Source organism: Phoxinus phoxinus, assembly GCF_949152265.1.
Source record: "Phoxinus phoxinus genome assembly, chromosome: 11".
NCBI lineage: Eukaryota > Metazoa > Chordata > Actinopteri > Cypriniformes > Leuciscidae > Phoxinus > Phoxinus phoxinus.
In genome coordinates this window covers 15,691,297-15,716,885 of record NC_136886.1, presented here as the reverse complement: position 1 = coordinate 15,716,885, position 25,589 = coordinate 15,691,297, and the positions used below count along the sequence as shown (strand labels likewise).

Sequence of the window (25,589 nt, the reverse complement as noted above, 5' to 3'; positions counted from 1 at the left end):
CTATTAACAAAAACTGTGAAAATTAAATAAGTTTTTTAATCCAGAATTCCATGTAATTTCAAGAACAGTGTATGCTGAATAAAACTAAAAGTTACTTAGGTGGGCAAAACCTACCTAAGAAAAAAGGGAATGTGCTTTCAGTTAACTTCTCGATTATAATTTAGTGGGCCCCGGCCCCCTGGTTGAAAACCACACTAAACATTTAGCTAACTTGTATATGAAAACTTCATATGCAAAAACCTCTAAATCCGTCTGACATTTTTCTTTCCAATGAGCATTTTTGTCAGGCTCCTGTTTACGTTCAGTAATTTCACTTTTTAGACATTTTCTGGTCCCCATTAGGAAAACAGCTTAAAATTCATAAGGAATTATGTTTTTTGAAAGGGGTACGGTTACGGTTAGACATATATTATGTCCTAAGTCTAGGACATAATATACAGTTTGTATCGTATAAAAATAATTATATCTATGAAATGTCCCCATAAAACATGAAAATCCTGTACCTGTGTGTGTGTGTGTGTGTGTGTGTGTGTGTGTTTAGACCCACAATTGTCTAAAATGTCCCACACAAAGGCCTCTCCTAATGACCTTCTTGGGATGAACTGGGGAGCCATTTATAAAACATATTTTTCTTGCTCTTCCAAACTTTGCTTTTGTAGAAATACAGTGAGCTGTTAAACCTTGAATATCAAGGTCACAGGACACTGCCAAACACTCATTGGAATAGAGTGCTGATTTATGGGACGTGAAAGGAGTCAGGCAAACGCCAGCTGCTGCAACTATCGCTTAGCCATGACTGGGTCAACAGAGGTTGCGATGGCGGTATGACAAGTATGACGTACGTAACGGTTTGGTTTCGGTTACAGCCACCTTGCAACATCATGTCACTCTGCCGTGCCAAGTTGAAATAAGAACAAGCAGAAACGTCTGAGCAGTGGCAGCATCGCTGTTTCAATTACAGTGGGTTTGAATCACTGTCACTTGCATAATCTGCTTAATTAATAGCACATCTGTTGCTAGGCACTCAGACATCTCAGACAAATAAAACATGGTTTGTATCCAAACTGTGTCATGCATTTGTGATATGCGACTGCAAGCTTTCGGAAATGGATCTGATAGTTCCCTTCAGTCTCAAATGCAGACAAGCGTCCCCCATTCCCCCCTTTCTTATAACAACTTTTTGCGATTCCGATTTCACTTTAATGTGGACTTTTGCAGAGCTGTGTCACAAATTGTAACCAGCTGTTAGATTTCCTCAGGTAAGTGTGAGTAAACACTGTACTAACTTCAAATGGATCATGAGTTGGGAGCCAAAGATGAACAGTATGAGCAGCCAAGAAAGAGATGGCAAGAAGTGTCGGCAAAACACTAAGACGTTTTTTTCTATAATTAAAAACAGTATCCATGCTTGAATCATTCGAAACTATCATAAATCTAATAAAATTCATGAAAAATAATGCAAAAATACTAAAATACTAAATGACACAATAGAGCAAAATATAACTCTTTCACGAGTTCGTTTGCCCATATAATCTTTAAGCTATTAAGGTTGAACGTATTTGGCTTGCTGCTTAGATACACCCCCCAGTGGGACTACTAATGCTTGGAAGATGAGTCTGGTATAGCAAGATGACTAAATTATGTTGGTGGGGTTGGGGAGGTGGAGGGATGCCAAAACAGCTGATGCCAGAGCGAGGTGAGAGGCAGCTTATATGCTCCGGCAGATAACTGAAAGATTAGATGGGTTTATTACTCCCGAAATTACGTTTATGATCTTCACTAAGACAAATGATGAACTAATCATTGGTTTAAAAACAAATGACTGGTTAGCAATGTTTCCAGTAAGCTGCATGAATACAACAGCCCTGCACTTTTGATGTTGCTCCAATGCAGGCTGTGTTTTCTTTATAGAAATTAATCTGTGAGAAAACTAGACAAAACGCAGCGCTGCTTAATTCACGAGATAAGGACAGTAAAGAGGGATCATGACTTATTTTTCTTTTGATCTCGACAAAACAGGTTCTTGAGTTTCTAATTAGTTCTCTTGCAAAAACAAGAAAGCAAAAAACAGTGATGCATGGCCTCTAGATAACTTACCAGTGGTAAATAACTATGCTGGCACAGTTTGCCTAAAGATATATTATACAGTTGAGTCCATTAGTTTGCATACCTCCTGCAGTATATTTAGAAATAAAGAAATAAAATATCAAGCTGGTTAAATAGTTAATGAGAACTGAATGCAAATAGTTTTTAATATTACAGAAAGCATGTCTAGGATAGTTACTAGGTTATTTTCTGGGTCTTGTCGTGGGCAAACGCTGCCCTATATACGTGTAACATGAGCTGAGTGTGTGCAGTGGGTCACGTACTGTACTGCAGATCTCAAGGAGGTGTTGCAAGCAGTAGATCCCACAAACACTAACCCATTCACCTTGCTGTCATCATGTCCTTCAGTCTTCACAATCTATTATTAAAAAAGAAGTAAGCTCATGAAGACAATACACTTCATCTGACAAGCTACCGAACACGGCATGTTTTCCACAATGTTAGCAGCAATGCAAACCTCTGAGGATTTCATAGCCAGCACAAGTCCTTACTTGTTACGGTCTTTTTACAGGTTTGGTTCCTTTTTTGTGAGAATGCAACCCTCCATGTAAAATTAAAACTGAGAATGTGCATAGTTTTGAAAAGCCTAGGTTGATCTGTATTAAAGGGACCGTAATGAGACTACTCATATCCCTCTGTGTTAAATACATTTGGATTCTCATAGTGTTTTTCATGATACTGCCAACTGCCATCATCCTTTTAGGCCCCCAGGTTCAATGGAGAGTGATCCCTGTATTTGTCTTAATTTTGTAACAAGAGTAATAATAGACAAATTTGCTAATATAAAGTTAGCAGGTTTGAATCTATGCGTTTTAAGTGCAAAAGATTATCATGTTATCAATTATGCCAAACTCCAAACCACAGTAAACTAGATTGCGTCTGGTATTACCTTGGGTAATTACCCTCCAAAAAAAGAAAACTTTGAAAATACAGGTCAAACTATTTACCGTAACCTTCTTGAAAAAGTGGTCCTAGGATAGAAGAAAACATGTTGTGGCTGCCATGAGGTAAACCCGCATGTAAATAGAGAATAAACCGGCTGATCCAGCTCGACTGCACTGATTCCACTCTTTACTGCTGTTGTATCACCTATAGACAAAAACACAAAATCCTCCTTTAAAAAGCTGATGTACAAAACTTACTTAACATATTCTTTGTACACTAGCACAAAGTGTGCAGAAGATGTAGTTAGAACTACAAATGTTCTATAGGCCTAGGTAACCATATATTCACAAATATCCCAAAGAAACAACTTTCTCATAATTAGCCTTGATATCTTACATCTCAAATCCATCTTTACCCCAATTCACTGTCAAACAAACCCATTCAATAAAGTTCTGAAAGACACAACAGTATCTTAACCTAACCTTAATAGTTTGTATAGCATAACTTCACTTGTAGCCTCTTAGGTTTATGCTTAAAAGAAGAAAAAAATCCCATGTAGAATGAAAAATAAAGTTAATTCCAAGTAAATTATGTAGATTTTTTTACAGGACAACAAAGTACTAGCCTACTGATTAATATGCAGTGTAGTAGCCTACTGAGAATTCACATGGTTTGTTTGACTTTGTGTTGTCGATATCGAGAAGCAAATAAAACAACGTCACAATTAATAAATGAAACCAGAACCTCCTCCCATAACTCGAAATAAAAGCACAACAGTAAATGAATAAACATTACCACATTTCCTCGGATTCCTGCTTCGCGCACTGTCCTAAAAACACCCGCCTGTGTGTGTGTGGTGGTGGAGGACCTGCACTTCACAACATAAACAAACTCTCCCACTACAAAGATTAACAGAAAAACACTCCAGCTTTCTTCGAGGGGCAGATGCGACACAACAATTTGTTGTAAAATATAAAAAATCTGGGTAATATCGGAGAGTTAGTTCAAAACTAGAGATGACTAGCATACTGTTACCACGTGATCAAGACGCACGTAAACAATGACCGAGTGTACCGATAACTGATGTAGCCTATTTTTTCACTGCACTCTATAGTATTTTTTTTTTTTCAACAGTGTCACTGTAGAGAGCATGCTTGACAATATGAGTGTAATATGTGAACAAAAGTCAAAAATCATGTGAACAGATTTTTCATTTTCTAAAGCTTTAACTTTGTCACTTCATACAAAACGCTATCAATTAAGTCAGTAACACAAATGAGTCATTTAAAAAAAAGGCTTAAAATGCTTAAAATATGTTATTTACACTCAAGAATGTGATTAGCTACATTATCTGAGATGTGGTGAAATTGTTCATGACTTCCATAAATTTGGTAAAAACAAAAACAAAACACTCTCAAACTGAGGAAACACACACACACACACACACACACACACACACACACACAAGATTTCATGGAACACTGAAGCTTATTTATTTTGATTACAGCTAATTGTCTTAAAATAAGAGGTATAGGCCATTGTTTTCACACTGCTTGCTGTGGGTCATGTTCTCTGTACAGAACACACAGATAATTAAATCCACATTATGTAACCACGGCAATCCTGGATTTGTTCGAAAATCTATAAGACAGTCACTCTCTCAAATGGTATTGTGTGTCTACCCTTATGTAATGTGAAACGATTTGGCCTTCATGTTCATATAAAATGTAAGGTTACATTCTTGAGAATTTCCAAAGTGTAATACCAGAGGTGTACCCAGAGTTCCAGATGGAGGTTGCCATAGTAACTGCAGATCATCAGAGGCCTCAGACATTGTGTTCTAGCTCAGCTCGTACTGCTGCTCTGAGAGACAGAGGATGATTAGCATTCAACATGTTTCATATGGTCACTCACAACTCATCATGATATGATCTCTTTCTCTCTCCCTCTCTTTCTGCCTTCTCTGTGGGGAAGTTAGACATCTTAAAAGTGTCATTTAAGGCCGTCCAGAGAAAATCTTCTCATCACTTTTACCACTGCAGATTTTTTTTTTATGTGAGTCATGCACATGTTCTCTGTTTTATGCATGTGTCTAATTTGTGTGTGTGTGTTGTGTAAATGTGTGTTCACTCGTGATCACAGTAACGTTTGGGCCAGCTGAGGCCAGGCACATGCTGCATCCACCAAATGTCAGAAAGCATTTGGGTTCCTCATTTGAGGCAGAGCATGGTCCCCCAGGGGAGAGCAGCTTCCTTTTCTTCTCCTCTCCTTGCTTCATCCATCCCTCCCTCTGTCTGGCAGCTTCACTGCGCTGTGCTTTGCTTCCTCCTGGAGAAGACACAGCTGAGTGGATGCAGGGACGTGTGGGTGGAGGGAAAGAATCATTTAGAGAATTATGCGGCTAACTGAAACTGCCATGTCACACCATTTTTATATTATTTGTTAACTTTGTGTACAATAAGACTGATGCAGTCCAGATGAGTTGATTAATGTGACAAATAGCATCTAACTCTTTAGACAATGTACAGTAAAATGCACAACACTCTTTTGGAGACTCAAAATGATGGAATGTCATTGTATTAGATACAAAATTTCAAATAAGTGGCATCTGCAAATCAAATTATGGCATATATTTCTTTAAAACAATATATATATATATATATATATATATATATTATATATATATATATAAACTCATAGGAGTTTATGAATATACAATGTATTATATTCATATTTATTATACATTTGGACATATATATTATGTGTGGCCCTATATATACTGTATATTATATTATTTCACGGCAAAATGCATATGAAAATGCATATTTCGCAAAAAGAAAGTTGGAATTCATTCATTGTTTTTATTTTATTTATTATTTATTATTTATTGTTGTGGTTTTTTTTGTGTGTTTTTTTACCAACAGCAAAAGATTCACACAATCATTTCAGCTGTTTTTGCCCTTGTATCAGGCTCCTTGCGAACTGCTTGATTGTTTCTATTCAGCCATGATGTCTAGTCAGCCATGGGCTGCTGTGCACCTGTGAACAAGCAATAAAATAAATCAGCCAACCAGCCAGCAGAAGAAAAAAAGAAAAAAAACTCCTCTGACGCGCCAACAGTGCTGAAAACCTTAGACAGCTGCGGCATGAGCACCCAATGAGGGAGCACTGCTGACCCGCAACTAATGAGCGTGGAAAATGAATTTCGAAGCACTCTCTGGTTAAGTACATCAAACAGAGAGTGAGACAGTGGAGCAATGTAATGTTGCTGTCCAGACAGAGCAAGAGAAAGCTCTCTCTGTGTAAGGCCTATGATTCCACCAGTCTCAAAGATGGGGCCGTTTATAGTATTTTTGGCGCTCAAATTTCACTGTCACTGGGGGACGGGGTGATTTCCAAATTTGTCACAGCAGTACAAAGTAAAACAAGGAGTATTCACCAAGCCCCTTGTCCGACTCCAGAAGGGAAATTTCCAAAAAATAATACAAATTGAATATTTTCAACAAAATATATATTTTTGCACTCAACTGCACTGCTTAGTAAAGTTGGCATGACAATTTGTTCCAGTAATTGAAATGCATGTTATCTTATTGTGAACAATTAATTTATGCATAATGTTTATTTTTTTATTTAGTTTTTGACCTCATAATGTTTAATCAATATGTCATAACTGGGCCTTTCACACAGGCTCAACAGGCTCAGACTGTAGTGATGCGTACAGGACTCCTCCAATCATTTAGAGTGCCAATTAAAAAAAAAGTAAGGTCCACCCCTAAACTTAACTATCAATGGGGTGTAAGCAGATTTACACCCCATTGTAAATTAACCCCAGCAAAAAAATGACCAAAGTGAGATTGAACAAATTCATGCTAATTAGCCACCAATTTGCCAAAATAAAAATAAAATAATATTGCGGAATTGCCATGACAGTAAGTTGGTCCTGTTTTGGCAGTTGGTCCTAAATTAATTTAGGCATGTACTGTATCAGTGGCTCACATGGTGTACTGACATGAGGAGGCAAATTCCTCAGTTTTAATTGTTTATATATGGGGGAGACTGGGTATGGTTGTAACATAGGAAGAGTTGAAACACCAATCAGGAATAAGCTAAGCCCCATGAGTCCCTTGATCATTTCATTATTCACCCACTTCATCCATAGACAGTATGACGTCATCCCATGAAAATCCCATGATGGTTGTAAATATAGGCACATGCAGATTTTAATAAAGAAAAAAACAATTAGGTAAGAACGTCATTTTGTGACCAAAACTATTTTATTTAGTAGGCTACTTGTTTAGGATACAATAATATAGCTTATATTAGATTAAATTGTAGTTTCTCAAGCAAATTTGAACCTGCTCATTTAACATTTTAAACCATTGTGCTAATACAGCTATTTAACAACGGCCGACAGAGGTGGGTTGTGACACATCTATAAAAAACTCTTTGTTCTTTCGGATTGTTTCAATAAACCCTTTTTTAAGCATTGGATAATGTGGCCTCTGTTTTTGCATCTTTTGTTTAATTGTTGCAACTTCCCCCAGCATGCTATATAATACACCGGCAGAGGGGTAGATTGTAACAAAGCCACAACATATTTGACAGCAACTAAGGGATCTGATATCCTTGCAGAGGTTTTAATTGGTGACCTTTGAATTAAATACTTCTGGGTGCTTTGTATAAAAGTTGGAGCACTCTATCTCAAACATTCACTGAATTGCAGATGTTAAAATATATATATATCTCCCCAATATAGCCTACATAATGTTATCACATTTTCTAGTTAAATTACCATATCTAAAACAAGAGAAACCAAATTCTATTTTGTATTTTTACATTAACTGTGTAATTAATGTTTCATTTATTAAAACAAAATATAAATCTTATCAATTTAGTTTTTAAGCATTTTTCCCCCCCAAAACGATAGGCTAAATAACTAAAGGCAGTAGGCTAATAATAATAATAATAAATAAATAAAAATTATTTGTGAACTAATGTTCAGCTGTTCTTTTTAATGGTCAACTTATTTTCGGATCATCAGTCATTGCTTTTGGCGTGAAATAAAGCAGTGATATCTAAGTGGCTACTTTTAAAATAGTCTTACAGTTAACTAGCCTGGCTAACGCCAGACCCAATTCTCGTTGAGACTTGGGTCTGGGAACCACATGCGCAATTTCTCGTATTTGAGGCGTGGTTTACGAATGCGCCGGCGCCGTTTATTGGGTGCTAAGAATGTCTATCAAATGCGCCTGTAGCTCATAGCCAATCGTTTCCATTATACCAGATGACGTATGTAGAGAAATGGTTTAACGCCAAACGCTGCTCTTTTTTCTAAATAAAACTGCGATCTAAACTACTTAGAACAATATCTAAGGCTGCATCAAAAGGTTGCTTCGCGTCTGCTGCCATGTTGACTCCATAGATATAAACAAACTGCTTAGTTGTGTCGCAAAGATGTCGTCATCGTCTTGCTGCTCCCTCCCCGTTCTGTGATTGGTTCCCTAAACGAGGCGAAAATCTGGTCCATGGTTTCCAGACTGCCTTTCAGCGAGAATAAAATCGCGCTGCGCAAAGGCAGTCTGGGGAAACCCAGGCTAACAGTTAACGGCATAATGTTGTTCATTCAGACCGATTCGTGAACGCGGACGAAAACAAGAGGCGGGATTTATCGCACAAACCAATCATATCCAATCATACCACCACCACCACCACCACCACCAAACCCAGCCCATATAGGGAGTCTTTTGAAAATCAATGGGATCAGAGGAGGCAAGATCGCGGCCTCCTGCCATACATTTAATTTACATGCGGGGGTTATTTTAGAAAAGCAAGTGATTTAAACACTTTTTAGTGTCCCATTTTGTGTGTGTGTGTGTGTGTGTGTGTGTGTGTGTGTGGCCTGTCGTTCTACACCAAACCACAATTAGTTTGGAGCTGTTTGCATATCCACACACACTTGGGTTTGTGCAATTATGTCAGTGTCCTTGAGTGATTATGGATTTCATTTTGAACTGATTTGGGTGAGCAGGCTGAGATAGACTTCTTGACACTCACAACACTAGAAAGAGTGTCACCAGTCTCTTCTCATAATTGGTTGGAGGTTAAAAATAGCTCTGGCTGGCCATCATGGGGCTGATTTACAGCCTTCATTTACAATGCTACTCTCAGGGGGTTCTTTGAGCACTCTGCATGGTGTTTCAAACACTTATTATGCATAGCCATGGAGGTCCTGCAGCACTCCATCTTGAATATATCAGTAACAGCAATCAACATTACATTTATATAGATTACTTGCATTACTGCAAGGTGCTTGGATGTGAGAGAGCAATGTGTGTGACCTTACTTGGTTATTTTATGTCAGGCATTTATCTGATGGTTCTCCTATAAATATGTATAGGCTAACTGGGATTCACTGAAAACACAGTAGAATTATACAGGTCAGTGTTCAAACTTCAAGCACTTTTATGTCCCAGTTTTTATCATGCCTTCAAAATTTACTTTTGTTATCTTCTATAAAGTATTGTTTTTTTCTGTTGTGCGGCACTCAGACTTTCAATATTATGATAAATCATAAACATAATAATTACATTTAAAAAACATGATAAAACTACATGATTACTGAACAAATAGCCTACATTCTATTAACTATCCCGAATGTAGGCCTATAGACATTTTCACAATAAACCATTTAGTCCATATAAAGTGTGTTCAGTTTCACATAGGTGCATGCTTGAGATTAAATATAAGGCATGTGATGTGTGAAAATGTTTGCTTGTGTGCATATATTTATTTAAAATCTTAAAAATTATAAATAAATTACAACCACATTTATTTAGTTAGTTAAACAATTACAACTAAAAAGTTGTTTACAAGTTGGTAAGTAGGTAATTTCTGAATGACCACAACACCTTCAGCCTTAACTAAACCTTTAGGGAAACTTAGCTACAACTAGTATATCTCGAATAACCAGATAAATATGAAACAAGGATAACGGCCTGAATTGGCCCATGTTAATCTAACTCTCTCGCTGAACCTTCCTTCTTGCCTTACATAAATTCTGGGCAAAAGGCCTCAGAATTCACACACAGACTTTACTCGGGAGGACTGTGTCATTTGAGGGCTGACTTGGCTCGAGGAACAGTGCAGGACCGATATTCACTGGATGCAATGTGACCTGTCACAGTGGATTCAGCTTCAAACAAAAGACAACCTCACAAAGGGTTCAAATGCAAATATGGCCATACATACATAAGATCAAGGTTCTAAGCTAATATTTGTACTTTTAATGTTTTTGAAAAAAATATAATATGCGCAACAAGGCTGCATTTATTTATTCAAAATGAATAGAAACAGAAACAAACAACAACAAACATGCTGTACTATTTAAATTTTATACCCAATGATTTATTTAATTATGATATTGTAATGTTTTATGCTTTTAGACTATCAATTGGATGAATTCAAATACTAATGTTGACAGATTGATTTAATTAAACTAAAGGTCAAATAACAAAAAGAAAAGCAATATAAAGAAAGAGATTTACACATGGAGTATATTCATGCTTTGTCTTTAATCACTTCATAGAAAAGTAGCTTCAGATTTTATTGAACACAATATACAATATTATTACCATACATTGTGTGAAACATTGAATATTCACCTGCAACAATGTGGGATAACCAGACGATAAAAACTCATCCCTCATGCAGATAGCACTAATTCTGTTGAATCCCTTTGGATGCAAGTCGGACCAAAAGATCTCAAACATATAGATTAACAAAGTTTTACCGACAATTTGAATTTCAAAACTGCTAACAAGGTCAGAAAAATAGTTCACATTAGCACAAATAATTACAGAAGATCACATTTTCGTAATTATATTGATTTCACATTGTGGTTCAGAGATTGTGATGTTGGTGACCAATTCCTCCCCTGTAAATGTGCATTCACATGCCACCTCTGAGCCATTTTTAGCAATCTCCATTCAAAATGTTGTATATATTTGAGGGCCACGTTCTGTGGAGAATCTCGTGAGATACTGATTTATCAATGTTACACCAAACAGTGATACACAAAGCTTCTAAAATCTGACAGATGTCTACAGTATGTATTTATGTCTTATCTACAGACTCTCCCCTTTACCAATGGGTTGCGTGTCTCATAGGCTACTGTTCTGGGCAGTTGAAAATTGTGCAATATATTCATACATAGTATATATAATATATATTTATTTATATTAAAACATAAACAATATTACTAAATAAAACAGACTCAGTCCAAGAGCCCACTACACAAGAAACACCACCAATTTTCGGTAATGCAAGTGCATATAAATTAAACCATTTACAAAGAAACATTATTCCCTATGTACATTTAACAGTAATAAATACACTGTTATAAACAGTAGAGGACCGATCTGAGCGCATTTAAACAAAGAGAATGGAAGGAGTTGTGAAAAGCGTGGGCTGGTGATGAAGCGCCCCCCACGGACGCTCATACACACAAACACAGTAATGTGTAGACACATACATATGTGCGCACAAACATACTTTTGCATGCTACTTTGGCCATTAACTGTTTCCACTGTTGAGCATTTGAGCATAAGGTAGTTAAAGTACCTTAAAGGATGAACTACACACAAACTTAAACCTTAACGGTGACAAAATGTAAGAAACGACAATGCTAATGCCATTACTAAACTGGCATGTTGAAATTTGACAAGTGTAATTGTTGAGTTTTTTTTTTCTTTTCATATCTTGGTCTTCTGCAAGATGGGGAATGAAATCAGTTTACATATTAATTTATTTTTTTACCCACCTTTAAAGTGAGCCAATCGGAGAAAGGAACTTGTTTTGTTTAGAAGACAAATGAGGAAAAGTTCTATATCAAAGTGTGTAAAAACCTACAAAAGCTAGTTTAGTCTGTTTTTCTTTATTCTGTTTCTAAGGTATGATGGGAAGGGTGGAAATGGCTGCTGTAAGGAAGACAATTATGATGAATTGAAAGCAAATGAATGTGAATTAAGTCAATATCGCTTTGGCTTCCCTGTGATTTGAGTACATTACGAGACCCCTTGTGATTAGATTTTTTTGGGGGTGCTTGTATTTTGTTCTACAATCTAAGTAAATGGGGTTACTTAAGGGCATTTAAAGTTTTTTGTGCAAAAATGCATTTGCCTAACATATTTCTTACCCTAATGTGAATGGGATGAGTTATGGTTCCAAATAAACAGTTTGTGCTCATAGTTAAGGAGTCTGACACAAATGTAGATAGAATAAACAGAAAGTGCCTCTTTCATAATTTCTTAGTTTTCTGATCGTTTGTCAGATGTTTGGATTATTAAGTTATATTGCCAAACAAAGGAAGACACTAAGTTCTCTCTCCAGCGTAGATATAAAACAATTCTGCATGTTCGGTCTGGTTTGCTTTACAAAATGAAAACATTTCAACGTACAGTTATACTAAAATGTGTTCAATAAATAAAAGACTATTAAAAAGACAATAGTAAAAAGGCACACAGTCTTTAGACAAATGGTACAGAAAAGTAAACAGTTTCTCTCTTTACAAATACTTGTTCTTCAGTAGTTCGTTTTTGACCTCATCACACACCCATAGTTTTACAAAAAGTTTGTGTTGGTACAAAAAAAAGAGAAATCCCCTCAGTAGTGTCTACTCCTCACCACCTGGTAAACAACCAAACAAACTGTTCACGTTGGCCCCAATCCTTCATGTTTATCAAAGTCGCCTGTCAATCGTTCAGGTCCAAAATGTCTGCAGCATTTATTTCCTGAGAGCTCCTACAAACTGTCTCCAAACGTAAGTGCAAGGAGGGCAAGACATCCTCCTCCCACGGGGGACTAAAAAAATCACCCCATGTGGGCTTTTTAAAAAGCATCAACTGCAAGATTTCTCCTCTTGCATTGGAAAAAATAGCTACCACCTATCAAGGGACGCTGAGGCTTATGTGTCGACCGGTGAGGCGTCTTCGGTAACTATCTGGATGAGTGTAGTGGATTCCATTTCTTCCCCTTCTTCGTCCACATCCTCTTCCTCGTCTCCCTGGCTCTGTTCATCTTTTTCCGTGCCTTCTGAGTCTTCCTCCTCTAGCGTGAGCTCGAACTGGAACTTGTCAGGCCCTGAACCCCCGCTGTTGCCGTCTTTGTCAGCCTGGTCGAAGGGCGGGGAAGGGCTTATGGGGACCATACTCTGGTACCAGTTCCGATTATCCTCAAGGTTGTCCAAGATATCCTGGGCATCCGGATGGACCAAGTCAGCCCAGGTTTCCCACAGTGGGTGGACGATGTAGTCAATGAAACCCACCTGAAAAGAGAAAAAACACATTAGATGTTGTAGGGCACTATGTAGGGTATTCTAGGATATCCTCCATCAGACAGTATATACGCTACATCTCAGACAGTAACTAACCTGTGATTTCTCCACAGAGGCGGTGTGTTTGTCACACATGGGGCTGATCTCCATGCCACGCTCCCTCTCTCGATCGCCCTGGTGAAAGAACTCATCCATGATGCGGTCAGTCCACTGGCGGTACAGCTCTAGAGACTTGGTTGGATTGCTCAGATCGGCGCAGTGAACCATGTTCCGCAAAACCTGAAGTAACATCAAAATTTCAGCCAGTTGTAATTCATCATGTGCCTCTAATTTATCGGAATCATCTTAGCTGGAGATTATGACATCATTGGATTTCCTAATAACTGTTTGAAAATCAGTTTCATTAAGAGGGGATGGAAAAAAGGAAGACCTGTACCTGTATTCTGTCTGTGTAGTTGTCCAGAAGTAAAACTCCTGAGCTTGTCACTTTCTTCGTCTCTACCATGGTCTTCAGATCGGCCAGTAAGCTCATGTGCTTAGACATGTCCGTGGCCAGTACCTGTTAAGAGGGAACATTGAGCAAGATGTGTTAGCATATTAATCATTGCAGTGTAAATGAAGCAGTTGGTCTGTAAGAAAGAAAGAAAGGAATGAATGAAGGAATGAATGAAGGAAGCAAGGAAGGAAGAACCTCACCATGTCGATGACCATCTTTCGGAGTGACTGCTTTTGTTTCTTAGTGAGGTTTTGGAAGATGTCACAGTTTTCCTCCTGTAGAAGTTTAAAGCCCACGGCTAAGTGGTGGTTCTCCAAAACCGACTCATCATTATACATGAGCGCTAACTCCGAGTCTGTAAGAAATGAGCAAATACTCAATTAGTCCATGTGTCACCAGGAAATGTATGCTGGTAGTAGGTTGGGATTTAAGAACACTCACTTGTATTGATGAGGAACTGGTTTGAAACTCCAGGGTGGTCCACATCATGGATGGCTGCCGCAAAAATGGCTGCCAGGATCTCAAGATCGGTGAAGACAGCCTATATAGGACAGATTGAAAATGGTGAGATACACGAAATCCTTTGAGGAAAACAGTTATTAAAATTGTGCCTAAAGCTGTCTTACATCTAGTGCAGGTGTGGACAGCAGAGTGTGAGTTGACTGGGCCACATCAGCAGCGTGAAGGCTGTTATGATAGGCCACATCTTGGTGGTAGTGATCCTCAAGGGTCATCATATACATCACAAATGTATCTGCTGGGATCTTGAACGTCTTGAGCAAGTCTCGTTCCTGTTACAGAGAGAAGCAATATTATTACAATTCTGGACATTATTAAATTTTTGTTGCAAAAAGTGGGAAGTCATAGGCTGAAGGAAGAACTGACCTGGAAGATGGCATACATAATGCAAGTTAGAGGCCGGTTGTTTGAATAATCTGAAACGGTAAAGATGTTCAGGCCCCATTTGTTCAGGTCTTCTAATTCCTGGAAAGGGAAGAGGTAAGACCATGAGATCAACAGGATTTTTTTTTTTTACAATCAAACCCACTAAAGAGCAAGTATTAGTCTTCTCCCTACCCTTGACAGTAAATCCTCTTTGTCGGTTTTGACGCCGAAGCGAGCGAGGCTGCTGTTGAGGATGGGCCCGTGGGACACTTTCTTCACTCCACTGATCTGAGTCATCAGCTGCTGTTTTTTCTTCTTCTCGCGGGCTTTTGGTGTAGGCGAGGGAATCTCCATATCATTCTGTTTGTCTGTAAGGAACAGCAAAAACCAAATTATTAGAACACTTTTTGGACATTTTCCTGGTGCTTATTAACCATAAACACAAATTTCCATAGACAATGTGGTAAATGACCGTTTGCTAACTTGTAACCATGAAACCAAGATGGTCCCTAAATCTTTCTAAACAGATCATGCACAAGTGTGTCAGATGTTGGTAGATCACATTCCCGATAACTCAAACTATTCATTGTAGTTTTTACACAGACGAGACGCATACATGTCCGCACAAAAGCCCATTGTTGGAAAACCAGTGGCCGTGTATTATGTTTCCCTGAGTGACGTAAGAAGACGCCTTTGGCCCAGGTGCAGGGCCATAGCTGAATAGCTCACATCTGCACTCCGTGCGTGTGCTTCTCAGGATTCGCTGCCCTCGAAAGGCAGAACAGACACCCAATTCAGAGCGACTTTGCCACTAAGCTATTCAAGCGGGGCTTGCCCCTCCTTTCCTTCTCCTTCAGTTCCACTCTCCATTTTCACTGTGACAGACCTGTCAACAAACTGCAGGGGAGCTGTGTCTGCCTCAAATGGCATCTCCAAAGGTCAACCCTCAGGAGATATCAATTGAAAAACAATGGCAGCACACGAAGGGCTTATCTCGAGGGCAAAAAGGCAGTTAATAATGCCATAAACCTTCATGTTAAGGATTCTCTCATGTGTAAATGCTAATCCAAATTTTTCCCAAGAATCCACAGGCCCTGAGTGGACAGTATTCTTATTTCCATGTTCTCGGTAATGGAAGATAACGTTGTTCTCTCGTTTTAAAACTCTGGCATGCCGCTGAAAGACCGTGATAACACATAGTAATAGCTGCTGGCTTGATGGGGAATGAGAGGAGTTGAAATATGAGGGTTGGTTAATTCATTACAGTCATTATCCTCTTCACTCATGTCTCTGTTAAACATGAAACCATGCCGTAATCAGTGCCGCAGTCATTCAGATGGGCTTATATCCTGAGTGAAGAAATGCGAGGCGATAAGGAAGTACTAGTTTCTCTTTCATCTCGAACGCCTCTATCTGTTTTTCTCTCCCTCTCTAGTGGTAAAGATGCCCGATCAAGAGAAAATGCCTCCGATCTTATCATGAGGAGCATTCACAGCGCTCATTATAGCCAATTTGCTTGTTTTCTCACAAACATCCATCAGAGCACTTTTTTTCCTCTCACCGCTCTGTCTCCCTCCTTTCAGGATTCACTGTCGCATGTCTCCTCCTCATATATAAAAAACAAACAACCAAAGGCAAGCCACATAAGCAGACTATGCGCACAGATCCAAGATTCGAGAAAAAGGCAGAGACATTGTGTTTGGGTCAGATTTAATCTCACTATCTCTGCTAAACTTGTGTTTTGATGCTGATAGTGAAAACGCAGAGGCATAAAGAGAGCAGTCACATGTGACACAGCACACAGATGTTTCACAGATAACATTTAATCCCAGGAATATAAAACCACTTTTAGTCCCAAATAATCTGACCACAAAGTTGTACACCATCAGAATGCACACCATTATTTTTGCCTTTTTTTAATCAGTAAATATATCTGAACATTCTTCCTCACCATAATATATTTTGTTTAACACATAAACATTAATACTTTAAGTTAAGTTTACATTTAAATAAAGAAAAACTATTTACAAATGCTGATAAATATAAAATTAGCATAATTAATTTGTAATTATAATAAGTGCTAATGTGTTACCTTTATAATAGTTTATCAAATAAATGTAAGTAAAGATTTCTTGTTTTTAAAAGACAAAAATACAGATTAAGAAATCATTTTTTTGTAGTGAAACAGGATCTCACAGAGTCAACATCTTGTGTAATGGGACAAATGTGTGCATGTTCGTGTGACTATGTGATGCCGTCTCGATGAGAACACAGGAGCTGGATGAGTCACAGGTTCTCTTGCCTGGATGTTCCGTGCTGGGGGTTCCACCGTCAGCATTACTTTACAGCAGGATCCCATCCCCCTCTATCTCTCCCTCCCTCCCTCCTCTAATTCTGCTCTCCTTTCCACCCTCCCCTTCCTCTTTTCCAACTGCTGCATTGGGGATCTCTCTCCTCATGCAGAAACGTAAGTCTGATGCCATCTCACGGCATTCCACAAACAAATTGAGCATGTAATATACTGTTCACAAATAATTCACTTCTCAAACCTCTCACTGTTTTATAGTTTTATCATACAGTGAGTCTTAACTGCAGTTCAGCTCTGGAAATGACGCAGCCCAAATTCAATCCACAATGGCGTATACGGTATATATATGTTTAGCGCTGGCTGCAGTGTTTTATTGAAAGAGTGAATATGTGTGTGATTACCTAGAAAGGTGTTGGAGATGAACTCCGACACCTGATTGCCAGATCTGCTCATCTCAGAGAAGTGCGTCAGCTCCCTGTTCAACATTCTCTTGAACTGGAAAAGATAGAAATGGAGAATCATTAGTTAAAAAAACTCAAAAGGTTCTACATTGAGATTTCAGTAGGGCTTCCTTTCCCCAAAGTCCTGAAAATGTAATATTTAAAAAAAAAAAATATGGACATGCATTTACATACAATACCACAATGGGTTATAGAATATTACATTTTACCAAATAAATTCTATATAAATAGGCTAATTGAAATTCTAATATATTGAAATATTAATATCTCATAAAAAAAATGCAGCATCTTAGTTTATCTTATTTTTTTAATAAATACCTAATACCAAGCATAAAAAATGTGAATGCATTAGGAATGTAACAAATGCACGACGACAGAAGAAGGTAAATGCATTACAAGAGACAAACTGTTTGTCAAAGTTTAAGGAATATTTTTCTTTAGCATTTTTTCCACATTTGATGTATGGATTTTGTATGTTCCAAAAACAACGATGTGGTACCAAAAAGATGCAATGTTCAAAATAAATAAATAAACAAATGCATATATAATTAAATAAGTAAAAAAACGGCAGCCATATCCTGCGCCACATCTCAAATTTTTTTAAGCTTCATCATTAAAAATGGATAAATCACAAAAGCGACCATGTATAGATGTGCTTTTTGACATCCAAATCAACATATTGACCAAAATGCAACAGATTTATGTAAAAAGAAGAGCACAAAATAGAGCTTGGGTCTAGACATTCCAGCACAGGATGCCACACAGCGAGACTTGCTGTAGGTTTTCCTCCTCAGTGTCTCCATAGACCACCAACAAACACCAAACCAAAACCAACTGCCATTAGCAAACCGGAAAACGGCTCAGTAGCAACCATACACACCTTAATGTAACCCCAGGATACAGAGAGAAGGTAATTTGCCTCAGGCATTTTGGATCGTATTTAATCTCCCGAAATCCACAACAGCGCACTCCTATACCACAAAGGAAAAGAGCCAGAGAGAGGCAGACGAAAGGGATTCTTCTGGTTGGGAAAAACGAAAAATCCCCTCTTCTCTCCTCTCCTACTCTGCTTGGTATGGATTAGTAGCTGAGGAGCAGACACGAGCTGTCTTCATGGCAGCTCTCGGCCGAATCGCTCCAGCATTGACTCTCCATGGCTGCGGATACGAGCAAGGGGCCAACGGATGGGATGGGAACACCCGTCCTGAGCTGGAGGAGGATCCAGAGAGCAACGGCCGGAGCTAGAAGCGGAGCAGAGGGTCTGAAAGTGCCAATGAATTATGGAGGAGATGAAGGAGCAGTAAAGCGAAGGGAGGGAGGGATGAGGGGGAAAAACGCTGGGATGCTCATCTGGCTGGAGGGGGGTCTTCCTCTGCTGGATTAGTGCCGCTCTGCTGCAGCACTACGCTCACGCTCTTTCATCATCTCTCTCGGTCTTTCTCTCTCGCCCCCTCCCTCCCGGTCTCGAGTCTGTCAGCCCCAGCAACACGCTCCATAGGCACATATGATTTGACATAGAGATGGCAGAGAAGAGGGGGAGCCCCGCTTTGTTATGCGGGGAAATCACGAGAGGAAAAAGACAGAACAAAAAGAGAGGGAGGTTTAAGCACGCACTTGGCTTTTTGCGACCAATTCATCGAGCTTTGTCTTCAAGGGATTCCTAATCGAGTACAACATTTAGTAACCTTTTGTATTGCAAAGGCGATGCATGGAAGATAGATTAGATGAGTCTGGGTTCCTCAGGCTCGGTCACTCTTATTTATTGCATTGCTATAATGCACAAGGCTTCATATGGAGCCCTGTGCTATTTTTACTGTAGAGTATGGTGGGAGAGAAGACTTGGATAATTGCCTCTCTTTGTCTTTTTTCGGTGACATCAACACCCCCCCCCCACGACTCTCTCTCTGCCTCCCCGTCTACAGCCGAACACCAATTACGCCAACATCCCAACGCCATGGCAACAGTGTCACGTGGCACAGGCTGCCGCTGAGGCTTCCCTCCCTCCCTAGCTTCCAAAGATGGCAGCCCAGTAAACACGAGGACACCACTGCGTCTCAATAACATCTGCCAAATCAACCCCCCCGAATCATTAAAACGGGGAGGAGGGCAGACGGACAAAATCAATGCGCCATCCTTGATATAGGCCAAACGAGCAACAGGGAAAACCCTACAAATGGACAATCTTAAAAGTGTCCAAAACCACTGAAGCCAGCATTCCAGACCAAGTCTTTCCATCACACTCGCCTACGACGGATAAAATGATGCATTTCACAACCAACAGAAAGTAGATACCCAATTACACTTACAATGAAATTTTCACTCAGAAATTGCTAGTACATTTCACAATTACAAAGAAACAGCAAAGAACACATTGAATTAAACGTGAAAGTTTGAAGTAGAAAGACTGAAATACTACATTCTTTGCTTTATTTACAACTTCGAAGATTTTTTTTTTACAGTGTATTGGTTGTTTATTTGCAGCAGAGACTGTTTTTGCTGATTAACGCAGACATTTGAGGAGCTAAAAGGATTCATGCAATGATTTTGGATTATCCATGTGAAATGTGTGTGTCAGTGTTTATGCGCCTTCATGAGAAAAAGAGAGTGGGAGGGAGAAAGGGAGAGAGAGGGGGAAAGAGAAAGATGGAAAATAGAGGAGAATCTCTGCATTATGCTGCAGTGGGGGTTCCTCAGCAGTGCGCGAGATGTCTAGTCTGAGCTGTAAACAACTCTGACATATCATAGACAGTGCCTTCTGCGGCTCACATTTCTTCTTATCATCCGTATCAATAAATCCATGCGAGTGGCTCTTCCTAAGCCCTGTGAGAAACATGGATGTGGGGGGGGGGGCGGATGTGCACCGACTTCTGCTCAGAGAAGAGTTAAGGGTGAATGAAGGGAATGACATTCTCAAAGACCTTCATTCTGTAGAGAAAGACCATTCAAAAACTCGATGAAAGCTAACCGATTCCATCAGCTAGGTTTACCTGTGTAATGTGCAATGCATTTATCGAAATCACCTTTTTTCCATCACTAGTTCATTTAAATAATAATACAAAGTGATGCTTTTTAATAAAAATATTCTATCAACATTCCCTTCAGTATCTCAGTTAACATTAACTCATAAAATCTACATTATAATAATAAAAAAAATAAGCTAAATGCTGTTTAAACCATTTTGGAGTATAGTATGTGACACCACAGGACATGTCAACTTACCAAATGTATTTCCTGTCAACCCATCGGCATCAATTTCAGCAAATATTATCCGAATAATACTAGCTGGTAAGATTTTATCTGTGTATTTCTTTAAAATAGGACATTTAGCAATAGGATGCTCTTTAATTGTCTCCACTAGTGGGCAGTATAAACCCACAGATGTTAAGTGAGATAGATTGTTTGGTCGCCTCACACTTTTCGCCGGTGGCATGTTCAATCAATCTGTACTCTCATCATGACCTTGTCTAATGTATCAGTGTTTGATGTAGGACAGGCGAGTCAATCAATCATCAAAATACATTTCACTTTTCAGTTGTCCTCTGTCAATTGAGATTGTTTTTTCTTACCATACCTTTCTCGATACTCAAACTATCATGTAAATGACACTACATACTAATGTTTTTTAATTACAGCTATCTGAATATCTTGTGTACATCATCTAGTGGGGGAAAACCCCCATCAGTTTCTTGGACAGAAATTGTGGGAGTTTCTATTGCACCGAATGATGTCATTTGAAAAGCACATAATTGCAAAATCGGCAAATTCTTAACAGTGATTGATATATGACGATGGCTGGAAGGCGACTTTGAAAGGACGTGACGCACATCATGATGACAAATGGGTTCTCTGGTATATTAGAAAAATAACATCAATAATGACTTAACCGCTTCTGAAGAAACTCTTTGTGTGCTAACTATCACCGCCCGAGGATACAAGCCTGACGCTACACTTCCTCTAAACTTCTCAATATGTGTGCATGGATGCATGCATGTGTGAAATCAACATTTGGACAGAGTAAATGAATAAATTAGTTATTAAATTACAGATTAAAACACTTTTAGCTGATTTAGTCTCGATTATATCCACACAACGAAGAGGCTAAATCGTTTAAGATTAGAAGGGAACTTAAAGCTTTGAACTTATTTGAACTTAAATGCAGGTTTGAGATGATCAGAAAAAGACAGCAAAAATGAAACCATTTAAAACGAACATTTACACTACAACTATTTCAACAACAATTCTCATTCAACTGATATTGGTACTATTAGTCTACAACCAAACTAACTATGCAGGAACAGTAGTTTGACTTGAGAGCATTAGTTCAATATTGCAGGGCTCCGACTGGTTTAGATGATAGATCTGTGACTGCGAAACATCCTCTCTTAAAGACCACTGTTTACATGATCACACTTGCTAGTTCATACACACTGTCCCATATGCAACCCTCAATACAAGAAAGCACTGTGCAAAAAAAACAAAAAAATAAAAAAAAACTTTCCAAGCATTCACTTTTCGTCTATAAAGCTCAGAAAAGTTCAGAAAGCTACTTTAAGCACCAGTTATGTCCTTGAAAAGTCCAGCAGGTAACATCCAACAAAAATAAACAGCACACTAATAACTTGTAAAAGCATAAAACAAAGGCTCACCTTTTCAAAACAGTTAACTTTTCCAATCTTTCTCTGTTCTTTCTTCTCAAAGTAGCAAGCTCCCATCTTAAGTGAGTGAAGTTTCTAAGTCCTGCTTTCTGTGAGCGTGTCACCCTGTCTTGAGGTTCAGCGTGTGACAAGATAGCGTTACTGACTAACTTTGAGCAGTGAGCGCTTACTATTCTTCACTTCAGTGTGTGTGTGTTACTGTATACACACTCCCCCTCTATCCATGGGACCGCCTCCTCCTCACACACACACCACACACACGCTCACACATGCGCTCACACACGCGCACACACACTCATGCTCACACACGCGCACACACACACACAAACACACAATTGCAACATAGTTTATAGGCTAAATACTAGTGTGCGCTGGAATCAGATCAAGCATGATATATGATCTCTTGAAGTCATCAGAGAAAGCATACTGTCACGGACATGCAAATCTGGGGAAATCCTGACTTTAAAATCACAACAAATGTTATGCTGCACCGAAAGGAAAATCAGATCTTTAATGTCTCAATTGCTTCTTCTTGACTGCCATGCGATTATAGAGAGGAAATGGAAACTTTTAAGTATCCTGCCATTTCTCTAGAGGACTTTATTAATTTCACATGTCTCCATAGCCTTTTAGATGAGATCTCAATATCAAGATCTCTACAAGATGCAATATTAAGTCGGCAATCAAATAATCAAAATATTTAATGTAATATAACAAATATATGTGTATGATTTATGACATTATATTAATACAATTATTCTTATTTTATTAAGATTTAATATCAATTCATATATTTCTCATCAAATAATTATATTACACACATTACATTAATTTCACATCACATTAATTTCATAGCTCTATACTCCTATTGAAACAATTGTCTTATTATTTCTAATTTAATTTCTCTATAGGAACTTTATGAGAAAAAATAAATGGTACAGAGCAACAACAAAGCTATAAAACTTCCCTCTGAGACGGATTAAGTTATAAAGATATAATGAATGCTATAATAAAGAAATAATGACCCTTTGATATCATTTGATTGAACAATCAAAATAGTCCAAAAAGAATCAGAACTTTTCAATTTGAATTTGAGAATAGCTGATACTGTATGGATTTGACACGCACACACGCAGCTAAAGTTTAATGCACATCATGGCACAGATGTCCAAAAGGGCAACAAAAGGTCAGACGTCCTGGTACTCTCTGTACAACTCTGATGGCTATCATTATGTTATTTCCACAAACTCATACAGAAGCTCCCAGAAAACAAGCAGATCTTGAGCCTATCATGATACAGACTCAGGCTTTGTGAATGTCCTCTTTTCTTTCCGATACGTTGAGGCAATATCTGTGTTCACCTGCATCCACTGCATAAAATAATCAGTAGTTGTGTCGTTTTCCAGTAAAATTACATATACATCCTTAGATTGATAAATAACTTAAGATGCAAATTTATCTGCAATATTAAAGAGAAAGTCTTTGTTATTTTAAATATTGATATTTTCTTTAATTAATTTATTCAAATGTTTTATTTAATTTTAATACACTTTCATTGAATTAGTAATCTTTTTTTAATTTGTTTAAGAATAAATATAACAACATTTTGTGAGGTTTATGTAAAAATAAATGAATAAATAAATAAGCAGACAGAGTAAGAAAAATAAAATTAAAGAAATAAAGATTGTCTTAATATCAAATATTAACATGCAAATTTGCATTACAAGTAAATTGTTTACGGATGATGAGATACTTCTAATGGAAAACAGAAATACTGAAACCGAAAATGATTAGTAGTGCGAATTCTGGGTATTCCCAAAACCCGTCCCTTTCCTGAACATATATCTGTATGACTGAGCCTCTGAGAGTGTGTGCAAGAGTAAGTGTGTATTCATCCCTATTGTCTGCAGTAAAAAAAACCTGTGTTGCAGTGTGTGCCTGTTTGACGTCAGCAGAAGGAGAAACAAACAGCCTTGCCCTGCCATACAGCACTCACTCCCATTGTAGTCTGGACCTGCAGCTAGAGCTTAGGAAGGAGACAGGAAACCTGAGTCACAGCTGCAGGACACACACACACACACACACACACACACACTGGAGCTATGCAGAGTATCACATGAGCGGACAGTGACAGCAATTTGAAAACAACACACAATGATTAAAGGACAAAACAGATGACAAACAACACAGGTTGAAACATGCGTATTAATGTCTGTAACTCTTACAGAGATTGTGCTTGTCATATCAGCAGACGATTCGTAAGGACATATTTGTGTTTCAAATTGAATTATATTGTTTATCATAATGCTCTGTATATAGAGTAAACTTGAATAAAGTGTAAAATACTGTACGAGATATTCAAGTCGATAACCTAATACAAGTTAACATTTAACTTTACTAACTTCCTTGTTATTATAAATTGGCACACAAGCTGTCAATCAAATCACAGCAACACACAGGGGTGTGGAAAAACGTTTTGGGAAAGAAAGGCATGCTAAAACCTGTTTAATATGCTAGGAAGACTTACTAATACAGACAGTGTGAGAGGCTGCTGGGAAAATAAAGTGCGTGACATCCCTAAAAGAGCCTTTGTACTTCAAATATCTTGGTAAAGGCAACAACTAAATATACCTTCAATCTAGCATGCATTTTGCATATCCAAATACAGTAAAACAGATTCTATCTGAAATAGAGGCAAACTTGTCGTGTGGAATGATAGAAAACAGCAGTCAGAATTTTTAAACCAAGCTAACTGGCACAAGAACTGACTCTCAATAACCCCATTCACAAAGCGGCCATTGAGACGAGCAAAAACCATCAGAAAGAAAGTTCTTTACAGTGCAAGAGTTTCTAAAACTTCCAGAGGACCTCTTAAAGTGATGTGCTGCACCTTCTCACCTTGTTGGAGGCCATGTCGCTGACGGAGCGGTACGTCTGGATGGTTTCCAGCTGATCCAGACACCAGTCCAGCTCCTCCATGGTCTCCACAGCCAGCTTCTGGTACGACTCGTCTGGACAGAGACACACAGAAACGGGGGCACCGTGAAAATCCTGCTGCACGGCCACTCGAGCACAGCCCGCCAGACAATCCTTCATCCTGGGCTTGCACGCGCACACACACACACACACTCCCGGACTGTGTGAGAGAGTGAGAGTGGGTTCTTCTGAGAGCTAGCTGTGAGAGATTTCCCCCCCTGCTCGCTCCTTCTCATTGGCCTGGTGCTTGTGGCTAGGTGATACTGCCTCTTTGGCTGCGTGCCCCTTCCTCTCACCCCCTCCGGCCTCTCTCTGTGTGTGTGCCACTCTCACTCGTGTCTGAGAGTTGGCTGTGGTGGGATGATACAGCCTGTTGGCTCTGTGCTTTCTCATTTTACTACCCCGTTTGGGATCTCTCACTCTCTCTATCATTGCCTCATTGCTCGCTGTATAAACTTGAACCTAAACACACACTTCCTTGTTGTGA

General features: G+C 38.7%; 2 protein-coding genes across 9 annotated transcripts in view; both read right to left on the bottom strand.

Annotated features, from left to right (window-relative positions):
- sgip1a (SH3GL interacting endocytic adaptor 1a) overlaps positions 1-4,033 on the bottom strand; it is a 76,927-nt gene extending 72,894 nt beyond the window's left edge. For both annotated transcript variants that reach the window (XM_079628443.1, XM_079628449.1), the window contains exons 1-3: positions 3,787-4,033; positions 3,054-3,195; positions 2,370-2,464 (exon numbers count right to left, since the gene is read on the bottom strand). The gene's annotated coding sequence lies outside the window, so the exon portion shown is untranslated. The remainder of the gene's footprint in view (positions 1-2,369; positions 2,465-3,053; positions 3,196-3,786) is intronic.
- A 7,709-nt stretch (positions 4,034-11,742) lies between these two features.
- The window catches only part of pde4ba (phosphodiesterase 4B, cAMP-specific a), a 174,225-nt gene continuing 160,378 nt past the window's right edge, over positions 11,743-25,589 (bottom strand). For 6 of the 7 annotated variants that reach the window (XM_079629180.1, XM_079629179.1, XM_079629181.1 and 3 more), the window contains 10 exons: positions 25,025-25,137; positions 17,412-17,505; positions 14,895-15,070; positions 14,703-14,801; positions 14,444-14,608; positions 14,259-14,358; positions 14,018-14,172; positions 13,758-13,880; positions 13,418-13,600; positions 11,743-13,312 (listed from right to left, as the gene is read on the bottom strand). In XM_079629180.1, the coding sequence (XP_079485306.1) occupies positions 12,953-13,312; positions 13,418-13,600; positions 13,758-13,880; positions 14,018-14,172; positions 14,259-14,358; positions 14,444-14,608; positions 14,703-14,801; positions 14,895-15,070; positions 17,412-17,505; positions 25,025-25,137 (1,568 nt within the window). In that variant the 3' untranslated portion in view covers positions 11,743-12,952. Of the gene's footprint in view, positions 13,313-13,417; positions 13,601-13,757; positions 13,881-14,017; positions 14,173-14,258; positions 14,359-14,443; positions 14,609-14,702; positions 14,802-14,894; positions 15,071-17,411; positions 17,506-18,351; positions 18,601-25,024; positions 25,138-25,589 lie in introns of those variants that run through there. The other variant, XM_079629185.1, reaches the window with a different exon arrangement.